Genomic DNA, 18542 nt, shown 5'->3' with positions numbered 1-18542 from the left:
TACATATCTTATCTTTCATTTAATACTTTAATTTATCTTAGTGTAAGCTAAGAAACAAACCTCTCAGAATATCTCCTGTGAGGCAAACAAGAAGGCATCTTACACCAAAGAGAAGCCAGATGTGGGTGTTGTGCCTAATCCTTTTGCTGGGTGCCTGAAAGGATAAACCTGCTTTGTATGCTGGATTATCAGGCTAGTTAGGCACAAAATACCTGCCTCAAGGTCAAGTTAAGCAGATGCTGTCTTAGGGAAGCCAACAAGGCCAAAACCGAAACACTGAAAGTCATGGCAGAAGTTTCAAAACTGGGTGAGTTTGACTGTTCTGGACCTTCTCAGATAATCCTCTGAATTTGGTCTACATGATTAACATATCATAAAAAAAAAGTATCTGTGTATCTATGAACAGATAAACTGGAGGCATACTGAACTGTGAAGAGAAATTAAGTAATTTTTGTTGACTTTAGGTAGTTTGAGATTGACATTTTGGATCCTGTCCCTCTTAAACTCAGAGGGAAGAGACCACAGATTTAAATTCAGATTCTCCCTCATGTTGTCTTGGTTTTCCATGGAACTTCATTAATTTCAGTGGTACAAAATGATGACTCAAGACAGCATAAAATTCAAATTTCAAGACTTTCATGGTTTTCAGTGGCTGGAAGACAGGACTCTCAGGCCTTGAAGAGGTTCAGGACAGTATGCATCAGAACCCAGTCTTTAGAAAGTTCAGATCTGAGTACAAGCTCATCTTACTGAACTTGACTGTGAATGATAAAAATAGTCAATAGCATAATTTCAGCATTAGTCTTACTGTGTGGGACTGGATTTGAACTTGGTCACTGCTTTGTTGTCTTTTTCTCCTCAGTGTGGAAGGAGGAGAGTTATTTGACCGAATTATTGATGAAAACTACAATTTGACAGAGATGGATACTATCTCATTCATAAAACAGATCTGCAATGGAATTCAGTACATGCACCAAATGTACATTCTTCATTTGGATCTCAAGGTAGAGTTTTGAGATGTATGTTTTGTGCAATGACAGATGTGGAAATTCCTATTCTTAATGGTAGGCCATAAAGCTTAGCAGATTCCTGTGGCAGAAACAACAAAGAGCCTTATTCTGCTTTCCTTATTTCAATGCATATTTACTTTAACCACATTGAGATCAGTTAAATTACTACAGGACTAAGTAAATTAGATGAAAATTGTGGTCATATGTCCTCAAGCTTCATAGTGCTTAAATTTTCCACAGACTGATTTTACAGAAAGCCAGCTGCTGAGTACAAATACATCGCTATTTTTAATTACAATATTTAGATCTCAAGATACTGAGCAAATATTATTTAATTCAGCTGCACGAGGTACGTGTTTTACACATCAGCCATGGGGTGGCAATTATCCCTGTTTTTTACTATGCAGAAAGGCATGAGTGAGTGGAACTAAATTCAAGGGTCGTTCAGGATCAGTATAAGGCCTACACAACTTTCTGAGAACTACACTAAACTGCTGCTGTCATGAAAAGGCATCAGTAGACAGCCAGATTAAGGGAAAGTACATTAAAAAGTACTTTCTAAAATGAAAGGAATAAAAATAGTCAGTGGCTAATGTAACCAATACAGTGTGTCTATGTTGGATTAGACAATAACTGCTAGTGTAGCTGAAAGCCCAGAGAAAGGTGACAGATTCTCTACCACGTACTTACACATGTACAAGTACTCTACCATGTACTTGCACATTCTTACTCTGGTCAACTGCAAATGGTCAACTGCCACCCCTTGGAAAACATTTGTTATTGTTTTTCATTAAACTGTACACTTGGGCTGGCTCTTTTTCCCTTAGCCCAAATTTTTATTAAATAATGGACTTGTTTCTTACCTCTATTTAGTGCAGGAATAAAATGGGATGATGTCTTTAGTTTTATGACTGGCTAGAAAGCTTCCTATTGATCCCTGAGCTTTACAATACAGTAAAAAGAAACAAGAAGTGCAGAAGATGGTTTTCTCTTTGGTGAGATTTTTATAACAGCTGCTGTTTTTGGCTTGTAATAACTGAGTTAATATAGTACATCTTTAATGTTGTTAGCATATATATTACTGCAGTGGTTAAGGAAATGAGCAGATGCTTGTTGGGACCTGCTTCAGTAGCCGATCAATGACCAGACTTACTTTTCTCTTTCTCTATAAACATCCAGTTACCTAGAAACTTGTCAAACAGAAGTTCACACAGTTCTTTGGGACACATTAATTATGATCTTGAGATGGCACAGTTTTAGTATGAGGTCAAACTGCTGACAAAAAGATACATATACAATCCAAGAAATTAATCCCAGAGATCTCTTTTCATGTGCTTGCCAGCTATGGCTTCTCCCTTCTGTTTTGCTTGTTCATAGATTGCTGTCAGTAACAAATGAGTTTGGGAAAGAAAGCTTGAAATTGAAAGAAAATCGTCTTGACTGTAATCATCCAGGACCTCAGAAACTATGAACATATGGTGTTTAAAAGTCCTACATGTAAAATGAATTAGTAATGGTGACAAAGGTTAACTAATGTTTTAAGTGTTGAGGGCTGTTTTGTTTCAAAGAGGACTCACTGAGCAATAAGACAGAGCAGCTAGAAAAGTGCTGGCAGTGAGTATGGGACTGTGTTTTAGGTATTTACATTTCAAAGACAATTGGCCACATCCTTCTCTCAGTTCCTTCTATAAGAATTTGGAGTAATTCTTGGAAGTTAATGGATTCCTGCCAGGAAAGTGAAGAGTAGCATTTGGCCCTATGAAAATCCAGAGGCATTTAACCTGTGAATCCTATCTTTTGCTAAAATACCTGAAAAAAACATAAACATTTGAGAACTCAGAAATGTAAAGCTGTAAGATAAATTTCAAAGCCTAAAATATTTGATTTTTTTTTTTTTAAATCAGTGTGAGCTTATCAAGTTCTGTAAAATCACAGACAGCATCCTGAAACCCCTCTTTGGAAGTCTACATTCCCTGTCCCCTTCCCCCTAACGAGTTCTTTATCTGAACTGCTGCCTTATGTCAAATTGAAAAGCTGTGGAGAAGAAAAAGCAGTTGGAAGGCACAAAATGCTCAGCTCCAATTGCTGTGTGACAGCAAGGGGGGTACCCATGCAGAGAGATCTGAACAAGGAGGAAAGCAGAAGGTGCTTATGAGATATTTTCACTGTTATTAGTGGTTTTCTCCCTACAGTTTACTAAAAGCCCAGTTTTTCATACTTGTTTCTCATTCAAGTGTTTTTCTTCCTTTTGTTTCTCTTGGCAGCCTGAGAATATCCTGTGTGTGAACCGAGAGGCAAATCAAATAAAAATTATTGATTTTGGATTGGCAAGAAGGTATGTGCATGTGTTCTCACTAATCATAAATGAATTAGGAAACAATGAAAAAAGTATTGCATCCCTACAATGATGTATTTGATACATAATGGTCTTCTACTGTTCTTAGGACAAATTTGTTTCTTTTAACCAGGGATATATTTTAATATGGAATGTTTGGAGCTGAGTGAAAAAGATTTGTCCTGAAACCTTCTTTTCAGGTAGAAGGTTGAAAGAGGGCTGATTCTCACTAAGCATACATAAAAGTATCTTGGAACAGCTAAAATGGACAAAACCAGTGGTACTTCTTGTCTAGTCTCTTGTCTCCAGTATTAAGAGACTCTTCAAAAGAGAGTGTAATATACTATCGAGGGCTCTTACAATATATTCCATGCCATATCACTTTCTAGTTTAATTAGGTGCTATAATCTCAGTGAAGGATTTACTGGTTAAAAATTTCATGCCTAAGATATGGATGTCCCAAAAGGATGGTAAGAGCTGCTCTGAGAAGTCCTTGAAATATGAATTTCTTCCTTTTTATGGCAGCTGCATTTTGTCCTTGTATGGTATACAGCTTGCAAACACTTTTAATTCTCTATATGGGCATATTTATTTTTAGTTTGTACCTCTATCTGTCCTTGTTTTCCTACTGAATTTTCTGTATGCTTCTGGAATTCCTCTAAGTGCTAGGTAATTAACGATGCAACTTTAATAAGAACTGTAATTTATGTCTTTTGTTAATGTTTCCACTTCCTAGATATAAACCCAGGGAAAAACTTCGAGTTAACTTTGGGACTCCAGAATTTCTTGCTCCTGAAATTGTGAATTACGAGTTTGTCTCTTTTCCTACAGACATGTGGAGTTTAGGAGTCATTGCTTATATGCTGTAAGTAGGATTCAGTATCTGCTTTGTAAGCTGTTTCCAGGTTAAACTGTGTCAGTCATCCAAGTTTGCTGTTATATTGGAAAAGGGAAAAAATATGTACCCAAAATAGGAAATGTAGACTTCTTTCCAAGTTCCATATTGAGAAATCTCTCCTCTTTTCCAATTGCCATGAACTTTTCATCTTTGTTTTTTTTGCATATCTCTCAGGAGTGTTTGAGCATCACACTTCCAGAATAATGTAAACTGCTTGGTAAATTCCCAGTGGGTAGAGCAAGAGTGGTCAGGGGTCTAGAAAATATGACCTACCATGAAAGACAGTAATGTTTGGTGTGTTAGAAAAGATGGGTGATTATTTAAAAATGTATGTGGTTGAAAAAATGGGAATGGTCTGGAGACCTTGTTAGACAGTAGTGTTTTTTAAGATAGGCCAGAGTAACAGAACAATCTTAGCTGGCACATTGGAGACCATGTACACAAGGAGGGAAAGACAGGAGGAATGAACATATTCCTTTTCACTTCAGCCTCACTGGATTGTCTCCTTTTTTGGGTGATGATGACAATGAGACCCTCAACAATATCCTGGCCTGTAACTGGGATTTTGAAGATGAGGAATTTCGAGATGTTTCTGATGAGGCCAAAGATTTCATATCAAAGCTTCTCATCAAGGAAAAATGGTAAATAATCCTGTATCTTTGAAATGTGTGTGCCATGCCATCATGACACAGTTGTATCACTTGTGCTGCTCCATTGCAGAACTAATATGACTTATTTAAGTTTTTTATGTCCACATACAGTATTATAATGACACTTCATTGATGATGTTCATTGTATCCGTCAAATGCTCTGAAATGAACTGAATACGTTTTTGCTGTGAAATAAGACTTAATTCATCTGCCATCTGTCATACTGTTCTGAAATGACAACGTTGCATGATGGCAGAACACATGACCTATAGCAGACAATTGCTGAATTGTAAGATTCTGGGAAAAACTCTTAATGGCGTTCTGGTTTTCCTCTAGCTGGAGATTAAGTGCAACTGCTGCCTTAAAACACCCATGGTTAACAGACCACAAGCTCCACTACAGACTCCAGGTCCCTACATTTAAATATCCTTGTGCCTCTGCTGCTGCCCTCTTGTGTTACCACATCACTTTGCTTTGACATTTTTCTTAATTTGAGTCTTTGTTGCTGATTCATTCCTTGCCATTGTGAGCCTCATGTGTCCCATTGCTTTTTTTAGCTGTTACAATTTGCATGCTCACACTTGCTCATCAGTTCTTGCATGTCTGAGAGGAAATATAAGATCCTGCAATGCTGTGTGTTGCTGAGTGGATCAATTTCTCAGCAAAATAAAAGTATTTGCAAAATGAGCACTGAATCACCATATGAAAAGGGTTTTCCAGCTGGGGATGATTCTTGCTCCTGCTTTGAAAACTCTTTCAGGCTTTGCTGAAGTCCCCCATGAGTGCTGTTAGATTTCATCCTACCTCTTCCGAAGAGATACCTTTCCCAACAGAGCTATGAACTTCACCTAGTGCATACTTTTGCACTTAAGCACCTTCTTGCCCTTCGATGGTAACCAGCTCAGTGGCCAACACAAAAGGAGAGGTTGTTTGCTCAAGCAAACAACTCAGTTGGGCTGAGCTAGAGGAGCAACAAGATTTTAAATCACTTTGGTTATTCCTGTGTCAGTAATTTTTGGAGATTCATGCTGTTAGTGACACCGCTGTTGGCTGTTTCTGAGTCCAGTCTGTGAGTCAGTGGTTCACAAGGGGATAATTTTAAACAGGTTTCAGAATTTTTTTACAGCATTTGAAGTGCAATATTCACTTCTTCCTTTGCAGGCAAAGCACTTCTGTGTTAAATAAAATGACTGCTGCATTGCCTAGGATGTATATGTCATGGTGCATCTTGATATACGGCCAGCATTAAGAATTAATAGACCATCTTATTAATTAACAAAATAATGTTATTAAAATAAGAACAAAGATTATTATGATAATCAAGCAGAGGCAGCTCTGCTGATGAGGTGGTGGGATGGTCTGAATAGTGTCATGACAGCTCTGTCCTTGCAAGATATTCCTGTTATAGAGTAAGGATAACCAGAATTACTATAAAATAGAATATAAAAATCAAATAAATTATTCTAATTTTCACTTAAATTTACTTTTAGTTGTAATCTCCCCGAACAGCAACTCCCATGAGATTATTAGAAGATTTGTAAGTGTGTGTGCACAGTAAAAATAGGAGAGTTTATCATGGTTAATGTATCTTCAGAGGTTTTCATAGGATACCATTTGACTCCTTTAGTTGGGCCCCAGTTTCAGAAGCTCTGATTTCTTCAATCTGGGGAACAGACTGGCTTTTCCAAATGCTGCAAGAACACAAACTGCTGTCCTCCTTCCTACCACCAGTTTTTTCTCAGGAAAGCCTACCCTAATGCAAAGCTTATAGCTCATGTTTTCCTTTGCATCTTCTCCCCCAGTATTTGTTTTTCAAAGCTGTGCTTTGCAAAGTAGCTTCACTAAACATGCTGATGTTGCAGTGTTCTTCTGCCATTACCTTAAGTAGAGGTAAGGTATGATTGATCTTCAGTTACTGCTCCAATAATGGTATCTTGTTTGTTTGTTTGTTTCTTTCTTTCTTTCTTTTGTTTTCTTTTCTTTTTTCCTTAGAAAAAGGCTAAAGGTGACTGTGTGTCTCAAGCACCCCTGGCTCAATAACCTCTCCGAAAGAGCTGCCAAACAGAAGGTTTGTTTCAGGTCCCAAATGTTCCTTCAGATGTAAAAGCTGTAGGCCCTGTGGAAGGGATCAGTGGGCAGCTGAAAACCTTGTATAGTCCAAAGGGCACGGTCCAAATTGTATTTACCACCACCATCCCTGCTGCTGTCTGGAAAGCATTCAAAATGTAAACTGGCTCTATTACTTATACCAAGTAACAGCAATGTGCAAAATAATTAATGGGTATGGAGCCATATGTGCTGCAAACCCTTGCCATTTTAGAGGGAATGGTTATGCTCCCACTGGCTCTCATGGGGCAAGATTTCACCCAATAATTTTTCAGTGTTGAAAGCTTTCGGGTTTTCATGCTGTGGTTAGAAGTAAAGTTTAAAAAGGGTAGAAATATGAAAAGTAATAACTTTTTAGCAGAGGCACGGGCCAGACCCTCGGGGCAGCTTGACTAACTGCAGTGAAATCAAAGCAAGGTGTCCCCTAAAAGAAGCTGCTCCACATGTCCGAGGGCCCAGTTCTGACAGGGCACTTACCTTCCCTTTTAGCAACCCAAACTATTTTGACAGAGCATCTCTCTGTCCTATTTCCCTGGCTCCTTGTCTTTGCCCTTTCATTAACAGTTCATTAGTGGTTCTCATGCTGGCTTGGTTGCCTCCCCTGGGGATCAGGGAGACTCAAGTCTGTTCTCTTTTTTCTGTCTCTGGTCCCTGACTCACTCAGCCACTTTGAAATTGCGCTACTTCAGGCAGTGAAATGTCTCCATAAACCAGTACTCCAATTCCCACAGCCACTTTCACCAACTACCACAGAAGTTGGTGGCTCTGTTCAAGGACCAGGGGAACTACTCAAAGGTTCTGGAGGCCATCTCTGGGCAAAACTCAGTGGAGGGTCAAGATGTGAATTAGGCTGAGAACACACACATACACTGTAAAACCACTTCCTTTTAGTAGTGCGTCATGAGTAACAACAGGATGCCAAAATAAAAGTAGTCCACTTTTCACCACCACCAAGTTTTTAATGGTGCCATCATCCATCATCTGCTTGGTAGGGCAAGTGATGGAAGGACTGGCGTTTTTTTGCAATGAGTTTTTTCCAGGAAGACGTGAAAAAGAGAGTATTTTGAAAGGTTGGAATTTTTGTTCTGACTAAGTAAGATTAGAGCAGATTTTATACAGTGTAGTGCAGTAACACAGAAGGTAATGATCTTTATATGAGCTATTTCGGGGATGTGAAGATGCCTTTCCATGATACAGTGGAAGCCAGTAAGGACTAAGGCACCATTATTACATTCTACTTGCTCTCTGAAGCTGTGTAACTTCCTGATACGGTAATATCTGATCATCAACTTCTGGAGTGGAAATCCACTGGGAATTTATACCTCTTGGTGATCCTCAGTACTCACCCTCACTTCACTGGTGCTGAGACCGATTCCATGAAGCTTTGATCCACTCACCTGTGTGCTTCTACACAGTAGTTTTCTAAACAGCTTTTCCAGCCCTGTTGCAAGACTGGTGTTTGTATTTCCCATTTCAAGCCACTAACTTGTGGCAACAAACAAGGCAACAAAATGGTGAAAATTCTCCTTCTCTAATGCAGGAAGCATGGTATTACACAATTTTCTATTACAACCAAAGTCAACTTTAAGATAAATTGAGTGTCCAACAGCAGTCAAAATTATTTTTAAATAAACTTTTAATAGCTTTGTAACATAGTAACCTACCCATGATCTAACTTGCAGGAAAATCTGGTTTTGGCTTTTGCGGTGTTATTTCCTCTGTGTGTGTTTTTCTTTTTGGAGTTTATTTGAATTTACTTAATGAGTGGATCTAAAGTCATGGCTATGCTTTATTTTTAAAGAATCCCTTTAGCTGGTTTTTTTCAGGCAAGTAGTATGGTTACCACATTTAACCCAAAATAATGCACTCAAGTGCCAGTTGATTTAGATCTGGCATTATAAATGCTGTCAGTGGTAACACAAATAGAGAGGTTTGCAGCATGCCTTTGCATACTGTGATCTGTATGACAAGAGAGGCAAAAAAGGCAGAGTAGCTGCATTTCAAGAGAGACCTCCAGGATCAATTCTCCACTTAACAAAGAAGCATTGTTTTTTCATATTGTATAAAATATTTCAGAGAAAAGGTGTCTGTGAGAATCCTTTGTAAGCAGGGAGCTTCAGTGCTGCTTTCTTTTCTTCATGCACAAAGAAACCACCATGTGGTCATCCTAGAACACTTAACCAAATGAAAAATATACTGCTGAATTAACTGGATTCTTTTTTTGTTTATTTTGCAGAAAAGCTGCTGTGTGGTTACTGCTGCTAAGAGATTTGAAAATATCAGCAGTCTCGGTGCTTTACCCCCCTGCCATGACTGAGACTTCTACTAAATGGACCAACAACACCTTAGTTGCAGGACAAGTCCCAGCACTGTGGAGCTGCTTCTTCTCTATTCAGCTGTTGAAAGAAGGAAAGTATTCCTCCAGGTTGTAGGAGCATATTTCTTCTGGAGCAGCATGTTCTCCATGCCTGCGAGTGCTACATTAGCTTGGTTTCATAATGAACTTTTCTCTACCTACTCTTATATCCTCATTTACTTATCAAAGGCTCTTTAAGTTATCGTGTAAGATTAACTGTTTCTCATCTCAGCCCAGAAGGCAATTGGTTACTATGTTGTATCTTTGGCCAAGGTTCATTTGACACTGGAGTCAAATAACTTAAAAAGAAAAAAAAAAAAAAGCAACAAATTTAAAGCTGCCTTATGTAGAAGATTTGAAGTTTGTTTTTCCTGTCACACTAAAATGAGTTAAGGATTAGCTCAACCAGAGTTAAAGCCATGTTAATGTAACACCAGTGAAAGGGAGAAATGAGGCTTTCCTTGCATGTAGGTGAATTTGCTGCAACTGTGATATGGTACATTTCAGGAATTTTTAGCCTGATGAATTACTGCTTGCTGTAAATACACTTGGGTTAATTAAACAAGAAAGAGAACAAGGCGCTATTCACTTGTACCCATGCAGACCCTGTTCTTCAAAACGCAAGTATAATTCAAAGTTATTTTAACCGAGGGTGATTTTATATCAGCTAATCTGTTTAATGCTAATTTAATTGATTAGGACCACTGCAAAGAGGTGAGTCAGTGCTTTGCTCATTATAACCTCTGTCTACTGGCTCAAAAAAAAATCCTCTGTATTTCTAAATTTTCTTATCTTGCTCCCAAGCCTCTCTGATTCTTAACTGGGTAGAAAAACGGAAGTCAGAACAGTTGAATTCTTTACTTGAGATTGTTTGAGTATGGCTTATCATTAAGTGAATCTGAGCCTAAATTGCCAAGGCTCTGAAGTTAAAATAAGAGACTTATTCCCTGCTGTATATGGCTTTCTTACTGCTTGGTTTCAGAACTACATAAATGCAAATTGTAATGAGTATTTTATTTAATCATGCTGTTGGGGTGTCTTTACACTGTCTTTGCTTTATCCAGTTATGATCAAACCACATATTAACATTGCTATCTCTATATATTTATCTATGCATTGCATAACTTTATATATTTAAGTTCTGTCTTTTTAAAAAAGGGATCAACATAAAGACAAAACAGTATTATTCATCACCACGCAATGAATTGCTTCTCACACCTTTGTCCTTTCTGGATAGCATTCATTTTGAAATAAAAAGGGGCCCATTAATGGGACATCATGGCCATCACACTCTCTACAGCCAGTTTGATACGATGTTTTAAAATCATTGTAGTACCTCTCTTAAGACTGCTCCTGCAAATGAACCGGGCTTCTTACAGCTGTGACATCACGGTAGTACTGATGTGTTGCACCAGAGGTTGCAAATACTGCAATCACACACTGACACACCATGTAACTTTTACACAATATAGAGCACTGCCACCTTCAAGTCCTCATCTGTAGTCTTAAGTAAACTTTGACAAGCAGAAACGAAGTTTCTTTGGGAAAAGACTGAGCAGTCTCAAAGCAAGAAAAGGAGCATATGACTTTTAGATAGAAGCTGGGCTGCTTGTTTTTAGTCACCATTTATTTTTGCCTGTACAAAAAAAAATAGAAAAGCTACCTTTCTGTTAGGGCTGGAGATGCCACTCCTCTTCTGACTGTCTTCAAGATACTGTAGCTTTCTGTACAGTAAACAACTCAGTGCTCAGACTAAAATGCAGCAAACCACTTTGGAATGACAGGATCTCATTATGCACTTTAGTGCCACTATTGTAGAATTGGATCAGAGTTTTGTTTTTCCTGTGGTAGATTTTACATGGATAGGAATAAATTATATGTAATTTTGACTCTTATTACCTATACTAGAATAATAGTGTGACTACAGTCTTTTCTGCTTTGTTGCTCACTTGAATTAAGAGGATTTATTATTTGTTGATATATACATCTGAGTAGTAATTAGGAGCTTAGTGCCATTAAGATCAGCCCAGTGTTAGAGTGCATTGCACTGAGTCAGCCACAAATCCTCCAGGAGCTGTAGGAAAACATGGCCTCTGTTGAGCACATCCCCCAAGTTCATCTGTACAGTGCTCTGTCAGAAATAGGAGCACATGGGAGGATAGAAGAGCTGAATGTATTTCCCCCACCTCGAGAATTTAGACATGAGTAGAGGAGGGGACCCCTCAGCAGCCTCTGGCTTGTGCAACGGGGCAGTGTGCTAACACAATCAAGGCATGTAACTTCCATTCTTAATAACATAGATAATGGTTGTCACACTCTAGATTCTTGTCTGTAAATTGTCCCACTGTTTCATTCTTGGAACAGCTCCTGCAGTGGGGGTGAAGTTGAGGGAGGGACAGTCAGAGGAGGTTGGACTGAGCAAGTCTCTGCAGTGACTGAAGGTGCCATTTGGTGCCCAGGGTTAAACCCAAGTGTGGACCTGCAGGTGTGCAGTGGAGGAGGAAAGAATCCCAAGCACATTTCTGCTTTTTGCTCACAGACGCTGGATTTACAGCACGGAGTCAAAAGGGAGGTACATTACCTAGGGCCTTATTGTTACCAAGGGTAAAAAATTAGACTGCCGTGTAATCATTACTGCCGTGTATAGCAATGTGCCTGAGAAAAATGTCTCCAGAGATGTTCATTTTTGTCTTGTATCCACCTCAACATGAGGAAGAGCTTCTTTACATTAAGCTGATGGCAGAGCACTGGAACAGGCTGCCCGGGGAGATCATGGAGTCTCCCTCTCTGGAGACATTCCAAACCCCTCTCAATGTGTTCCTGTGTCACCTGCTTTAGGTGACCATGCCTTGGCAGGGGGATTGGACTGGATGATCTCCAGAAGTCCCTTTAAACCCTAATGATTCTGTAATTCTGTGATCTTTTATGGCTGTTGTAATTTTAGTTAAATAATAGCTTGAGACAGATTCTTTTTAGTGGCTTCCTAATTGTGTCTTGTTGCACTTTGAGCAGCATGCTGTTTTGTGTGTGTTCTCACATATGCAAGTTTGGTTTGGGTTCTGTTTTACTTTGCCCTACCTCTGGAAACGTTCTAGGTGGAGTTGGACAGGGCTTTAAGCAACCTGATCTAGTGGTAGACATCATTTCTCACCAAGGGAAGGTTTGACTAGATGACCTTTAAAGGTCGCTTCCAGCTCAAACTATTCTATGATTCTATGATTTTATGAATTAAATGTGTTCTGTAATGACTAATAGCTAAAGCCTGCTGTGTTAAATTATTGTTCTGACACATCATCATTTATTTTCTACTAGGTCATAATAATACTAAGGCTACTAGGCTCTAATAAGTCACCTACGTCTGTGTGAGCGTGCTTATAATTTTTGCTACCTATTGGTTTATGTGATTGCATTTGCAAGCTGTGAATTGCTGTGCAGGTTTGGGTGTGAAAGGCACTGTTCTAGCTGTTGTTATTCCATCTAACTGTATACTCGTGGACAGACGGGGATGACTGGAGGTGCCTCAAGAATGGTATAGAAACATCAGTTGTGGTGGGAGGGATAAAGTGCCCAGACACAGTCTTTGTTTTGTGCACACCATTGCATTCTTCCTGACATGTAAAAATTAAAGGCCATATCCTGGGAACATGACAAGTGTCACTTGGCACTCATAAGAATTAGGATGCTGTTATTACCACTCCTATAGATGCAGCAGGTATACTGGATGCCAGATATACTAGAGTAGTCTAAAATTGACATCAGGATTAGAGGCAAATATACTTGGCACAAGATGGGACACTAGTGGTTTTTCAACTGTCTTTGTATGTTGTACATCCTGAAAATTATGAAATGGGTAAAAACCTCTTCTGCAGAAAGATCTCCATACTATCATGTCCATGTTTGTGAACACCTGCAGTGAGTTGCTCCTCTGGGTACCCTCAAGACATAAGCAATTGGCAACTTGGATAATCCACTCTGGAGATTACAAGAGCAGCTGCTTTTTAATTTAGTTTTCATATTCCCTTTAATATTAGAAGCTGAATAAAGTTAAAGCCAAGCTAAATTATTGATTCCAACCAGGAATAACAGGATAGCTCACAGAAATAAATAAGGGAAGTGCTAGGTCCACCTTCTGTGATGTGATTAGTACAAGAGCCCAGTTTAACCACCCCACCTTCCCGCCAAAAATATCTACTTTGCACCAGTGATGATCAGTAGAAATAAAAAGAATCTTAATATTTTTAACAGTGAAGGAATCTCAATCAAGAAATAGTTTTTCTTCAGTGGTTAAATTGCTGCAGTAAGAGTCAAGTTATTTTAGCATTTTCAGTTGAATGCTGGCACTATAAATCACTGGCAGCCTCTTTCAGCAAAATGGCCCCCACCAGGAGCTCTGTGAAAAGAAGGTGTTTGTCAGCTCTTCTCCACTGATGGAGACCTGGAATCATTGGATTCTGTTCTCCTGGACCCAGTGAGCAGGGCAATTCTTAACTCGTGGACTTTCAAAACATGGTAACGGATGCAGTTTTTGCACCCAGAGTAGTGATGAATGAATGAATGAGCACTGATGCTCCAAACTCCTTCCAGGAGGATGATGCATCATCATGTACTACTTTTATCATCACTGATACATACTTGTTGTTGTGTCTCCTGTGAATAAAACTAAACACTGCGTGAATCTGTTTAGGAATGCTGGACTGTTTCACCTTCCATGAAGGCTTGGTAGCTGAACAACTAGCTACCTGTTTCAAACTTAGATGAGGACTGGTAGAGATAGTGCTTTGTAAATATGTTGCTTAGCTGTGTCCGTAGAGTTAGCGATCACATTTTGGTGTGGCAGAACTAATGTTTGTGTATCCCATGGCAACTTCCCTTGAAATTAGATGACAGGCATGTGGCAACTAAGCCATGAAGCATGTGGATTTTCATGTACCTGATCACTTTGGTTTGCATATCTGGTTTTGTAGATTAACTCATGTATCTCTGGTATGTGTTCTTTTGTGAAAATCATGAAGAAATCCTGTAAAAAGATGAATGAGGAATAAATGCTGATTTTGTTTACTCCAGGGTTTTTGTTTGCTGTATTTAATGTGCCTGTTGTTTATATTAGTGATAGAAAGAAGCGTGGCCTTTTTCCCAACTACTGTCTCTAGATAAATGGAGAGAAAAGTAATTTCAATTTAAACAAATGTACCTACATCAAAGGTTGACTCAGGCTCACAGTTTGTACTCACTCCTTGTAATAAAACATTGGCTGTCTCTGCAAGTAACTGGGACTTGAGGTGCTCTTGACTGCAGTCTTGCTGGAAGTCCTTAAGACCAGGTTACTAAGGAGGAAATTAGAAATTACTGAAATTTCTGGTGTTTGGTCACTCAAGGGACCTGGTGTACTTTTCTCCCTAAATTGTCACACTTGCACCACTGGCCTATTCAGTATTGCTGTCTGGGGAATGCACTTTAACCTTACACCATCTAGGAGTTCATCGACTACCAAAACAGTCTGGAATCAGAAATATTGTTTCCCACAGAGTTAAATCAAATTTCAAGTGGGTAGCTAGTGAAAAAATAAAGAACAAGAGTAAAAATTGAGAAAAAGGTTACAGGGTAAGAAATCAGGAAACAACCTCTGACTGGTACTGGCCTATATTCAATCAGTAGCACTTCTTCTGGCTGGTTTATCCACAGCTCTGGTTGCAGCACTTGAGACATGCACTGTACTTGAGAAACAACTTCGGCTTCTTACACTGGAAGGCTCCCCTTTAATACCAGCCTATATTTGACAAGCCTGAGGCCTGCAGGTGTAAGATCTAAGTGTACAAGATGACACCCTCCTGATGAAGCCGTAAGTTAAATCAACCAAAGGGTTGGATTCATTCTTCAGAGAGCTCAGTGCTCTTCGCCGACATGGAACAAAGCCATCGCAATCCGCCTGGCAGAGCTTGGGGGCTGAAGGAACCAACAAGAGAACAACTTTACAGTAGCCAAGCACAGGACATGAAAGTGCTGCCCCTTTACACCTGCCCAGGGCAGCCCCAAGACCACCAGCCATTTCAACAGGAGCCCAGGTTAGCTGGTTAGCCCAGGCAAAACCTGTGCTCCAGCATCTGTCCACTCGGGGCCCTGGGGAGTTCAGTAGGTGCCTGAAAGTCTTTTGGGGTGACAGCCCAGAGCGAGTTCCTATGCATGACCAGGCCTTACACATTTGCTCTTCATTTGCCTTTCTTGAAACCAGTTGCTGTGTTTTAGTTTTCAGTGGCTTTGACCCTGGTGTAGGAGTTTTTGTGCAGAAAATATTAACATCTGTGCTTTAAAACTGATGAGGAATACTTTGCTGTAGTACCTTGGTCCTCTCAACAGCTCCTGCTAAATGCATGCCACTGGCAAAATAAAATAAATGGGGCTAAAATGACGCTCAGCTCCCTCTATGTGTCTGTAAAGCAACTCCACACTTTTAAAATGTGTTCCCTAAGTTCATGTGGTTAAAAATATGTTGACTACAGGAAAAAAATCCAACAAGGGACATTCATAATTCTTCATTAATTAATAGTCAACCCTTTTTCTCCCCCAATTATTTCAAACACCTGCTCACAGTAAATTTCCTTTGCAGTTTTTTAGTGCTACTTTAATATTACCCAGAACTTGGAAACATACACTAGGCTTCTCTTATTTTTAATTATTTTCAAATTAATTTTAATTTTCTGAATATTTTCAGTGCTGCCCATTCATTCAATAAAACTGAATTTTAATTTTAATTTTTTTTTTTCCTTAAAGGCCTCCTTAACTTTCCAGAGAAACTTTATGGGCTCTTTTAATGAAAGCTTTTGGGAAAGGGACTGGATATTTCAAAATTCCTCTCTTGAAGCCTCCTCATCCAAAAAAAGGGGGTGGGGGGAAATCACTTTGTCGGGTGACTCACATCTCTTGAATGCAGTAAGAATTGATCCAGGAGCTGAGCCATCTTGTATTTGGAGTGCGGGCTCTTCCGGGTGCCACAGCAGGGCCACCACCCCCAGCAGTGCCTCTCCTGTGCTGGGTGGGCTCTGTCCACCCTCAGGCTTCCAGCTTGTGCCCATCTTCAGTGGGTGCACAGTGAACATCTTCACTGCTACCTCAGATGTGAGGCTGTCTCTGGTGCTCAACGTGCTGCTGCCTCTTGGGGACACAGAGCTGTGACTGTGGCAGAGATGAGGAAGGGAACGTGAAAGACATTCTTTTCCAGAGCTGTCCACTCATCACCAGCTAATCTAAATGCACATTCTCCCTTTGCTTTAGGCACCCAGTCACTGTTTCGTGAGCTCTGATCTTTGTCTGTCTCCATAACTTATGTAGGTGTGACATCTGACCACTGTAAACAGATCAGGGCAAACAACTTCCAGGATGACCTCTGTTCTCCAATAACATGAGTACTTTCACAGAGGGGGTACCAAGACACCCCTGCTCTGAGCCTTGAATGTGTTCACCCCATTTCACTCTGTGTGGTCTCAGGGGTCAGGAACAATTTAGAGACAGGTGGCAGGGTCTTGCCTTGTAAAAATATGGTGGCCTCGTGTCAACTGAGCAATCTTACTGCATTACCATGTCACCTGCTACTTGAACCCCTCTGCTTTGTCAGGCAGTTCATAATGGGCTTCTAATCCCTCACTGACAAAGCTCATGTCATGGATAACAGTGGGGAAGCCAAACCACCATACTGCTGAAAGGAAATATTTAACTGGCACTGACATTTGCTAAGTTTCTTCATTTTGCGTTTAGCTTTATTTTTTGCTGTGGTTCACTTGTGCAGAAAATATCCATTTCAAGGAGCTCTCATCTACTCTGCTCTTAATCCCTGCAGATGCCCATGTTCCATGGACTGGAAGAAGCTTTCTAATTGTAGGAGTTTGTTGATTTTTTTGATCTTTACCCTAGTGAAAGTGCTGTCTCAGAGCTATTCAGATGGCCTGAAATGTTTGACTTAGTCCCTCAGGCATTCGTAGTCAGAGCAAAAGCAATAGCGACTGCTGCCATAACAGCAAGGTGTGTCCTGACCGCGGACACCCTCCTGAGCGGGGGCCAAAGCTGTCAGTCAGTCAGTCAGTACCACCAGGAGGGAGCTGATGCCAGTGGGAAGGCGATGCCCCCACAGTGGGGAACATTTCGAGGGATGGTGTGTGGGTCTGGTGCCTGTTCCCTTTGCAGCCCTGCCCAGGGCCGGAGGCGCACGGCGGTGGCTGCGCGGGGCTGGTGACACCGCGCTGCAAAGGGCCGGCGCGGCCACCAGAGGCCAGCATTGCTGTTCGGGAGCTGGGACAGCGGCCCCTTCCTCGCCTGTGGAGGGGATGCTTTGGGAAGGCACGTTACACCCAGAGCTGCCAGCGCCGGCTGCGTTATGTAGTGCAGTGGCACTCCTAAATCCCACTTAGGGACCACCGTGCCAACCAATGCATGTGGAGGCGGGTGACCTTTAAAATATTTCTGACTAATAAACCACTATTTTTTTTTCAGGCAAAAACTGCACTAAATACAGCTTTGAACCACTCCCCATCCCTAGCCTGTCCTTAGCACACCAAGCAGAAGGATGCAGGGAAGTGCCTGAGGAATGATATCAGAAAAAGGTTGGAGAGTTTGCTCAGTGTGGGGAGATGTGCGGTGCAGCTGGGAGTGCTCCTTCCTTACTGCCATTTTACATCATTCTCCCTTTGGCAGTAGCACTGCTTTAGGTTGCCTGCAGAATACAAACAGAAAATAGATGTGGTTTATGATTTGCATGTAAATCAGCTGACAGGAGTAGAAAAAACATGGAGAAACTTGCCCACTCTTGCTGCAAATAGAAATCTCCATACGATATCGTTTGTGTGTTGAGAAAGAGATCCTGTGAGAAGCTGAACACATCAAGTGAGACCATGGGTACTTCTCTGCTGGTTTGAATGGGATGTGAGAGCATTAGGCAACTACTAGGTTGAGTTCTTTCTGTACTAAAACACTAATTTTTTCTTCGCCCTGTGCGAAGTCCTGTTGCTGTGCTAACAGAGCAAGAATGCAGGTCTCAGGTTCCATAGTATTATCAATTCTTTATTCATATGGAAGCTGAATGATTATTCATTAATAGAACCAGAAATTACAAGGTCAGAGATCTTTGTGATGGCTTCATCTGATCTTCGGTACATTGTATGACATAAGACCTTCCATAATCATTTTCTTCTTGCACTGT

General features: G+C 40.4%; 1 protein-coding gene across 1 annotated transcript in view; it reads left to right on the top strand.

Annotated features, from left to right (window-relative positions):
• Positions 1-10643, top strand: part of MYLK4 (myosin light chain kinase family member 4) — a 77936-nt gene extending 67293 nt beyond the window's left edge. Inside the window, exons 9-15 of the mRNA XM_042049055.1 lie at positions 863-1004; positions 3275-3345; positions 4082-4210; positions 4732-4884; positions 5230-5302; positions 6886-6961; positions 9236-10643. Of these exons, the coding sequence (XP_041904989.1) occupies positions 863-1004; positions 3275-3345; positions 4082-4210; positions 4732-4884; positions 5230-5302; positions 6886-6933 (616 nt within the window). The 3' untranslated portion in view covers positions 6934-6961; positions 9236-10643. The remainder of the gene's footprint in view (positions 1-862; positions 1005-3274; positions 3346-4081; positions 4211-4731; positions 4885-5229; positions 5303-6885; positions 6962-9235) is intronic.
• Positions 10644-18542: the final 7899 nt, after the last annotated feature.

The sequence above is a fragment of the Corvus kubaryi genome, unplaced genomic scaffold, assembly GCF_017639235.1.
Source record: "Corvus kubaryi isolate FWS band 111438036 unplaced genomic scaffold, C.kubaryi_AGA036_p1.0 69, whole genome shotgun sequence".
NCBI classification, from domain to species: Eukaryota; Metazoa; Chordata; class Aves; order Passeriformes; family Corvidae; genus Corvus; species Corvus kubaryi.
The sequence above is the reverse complement of the archived record's forward strand: the minus strand, read 5'-3'. Positions and strand labels throughout refer to the sequence as shown.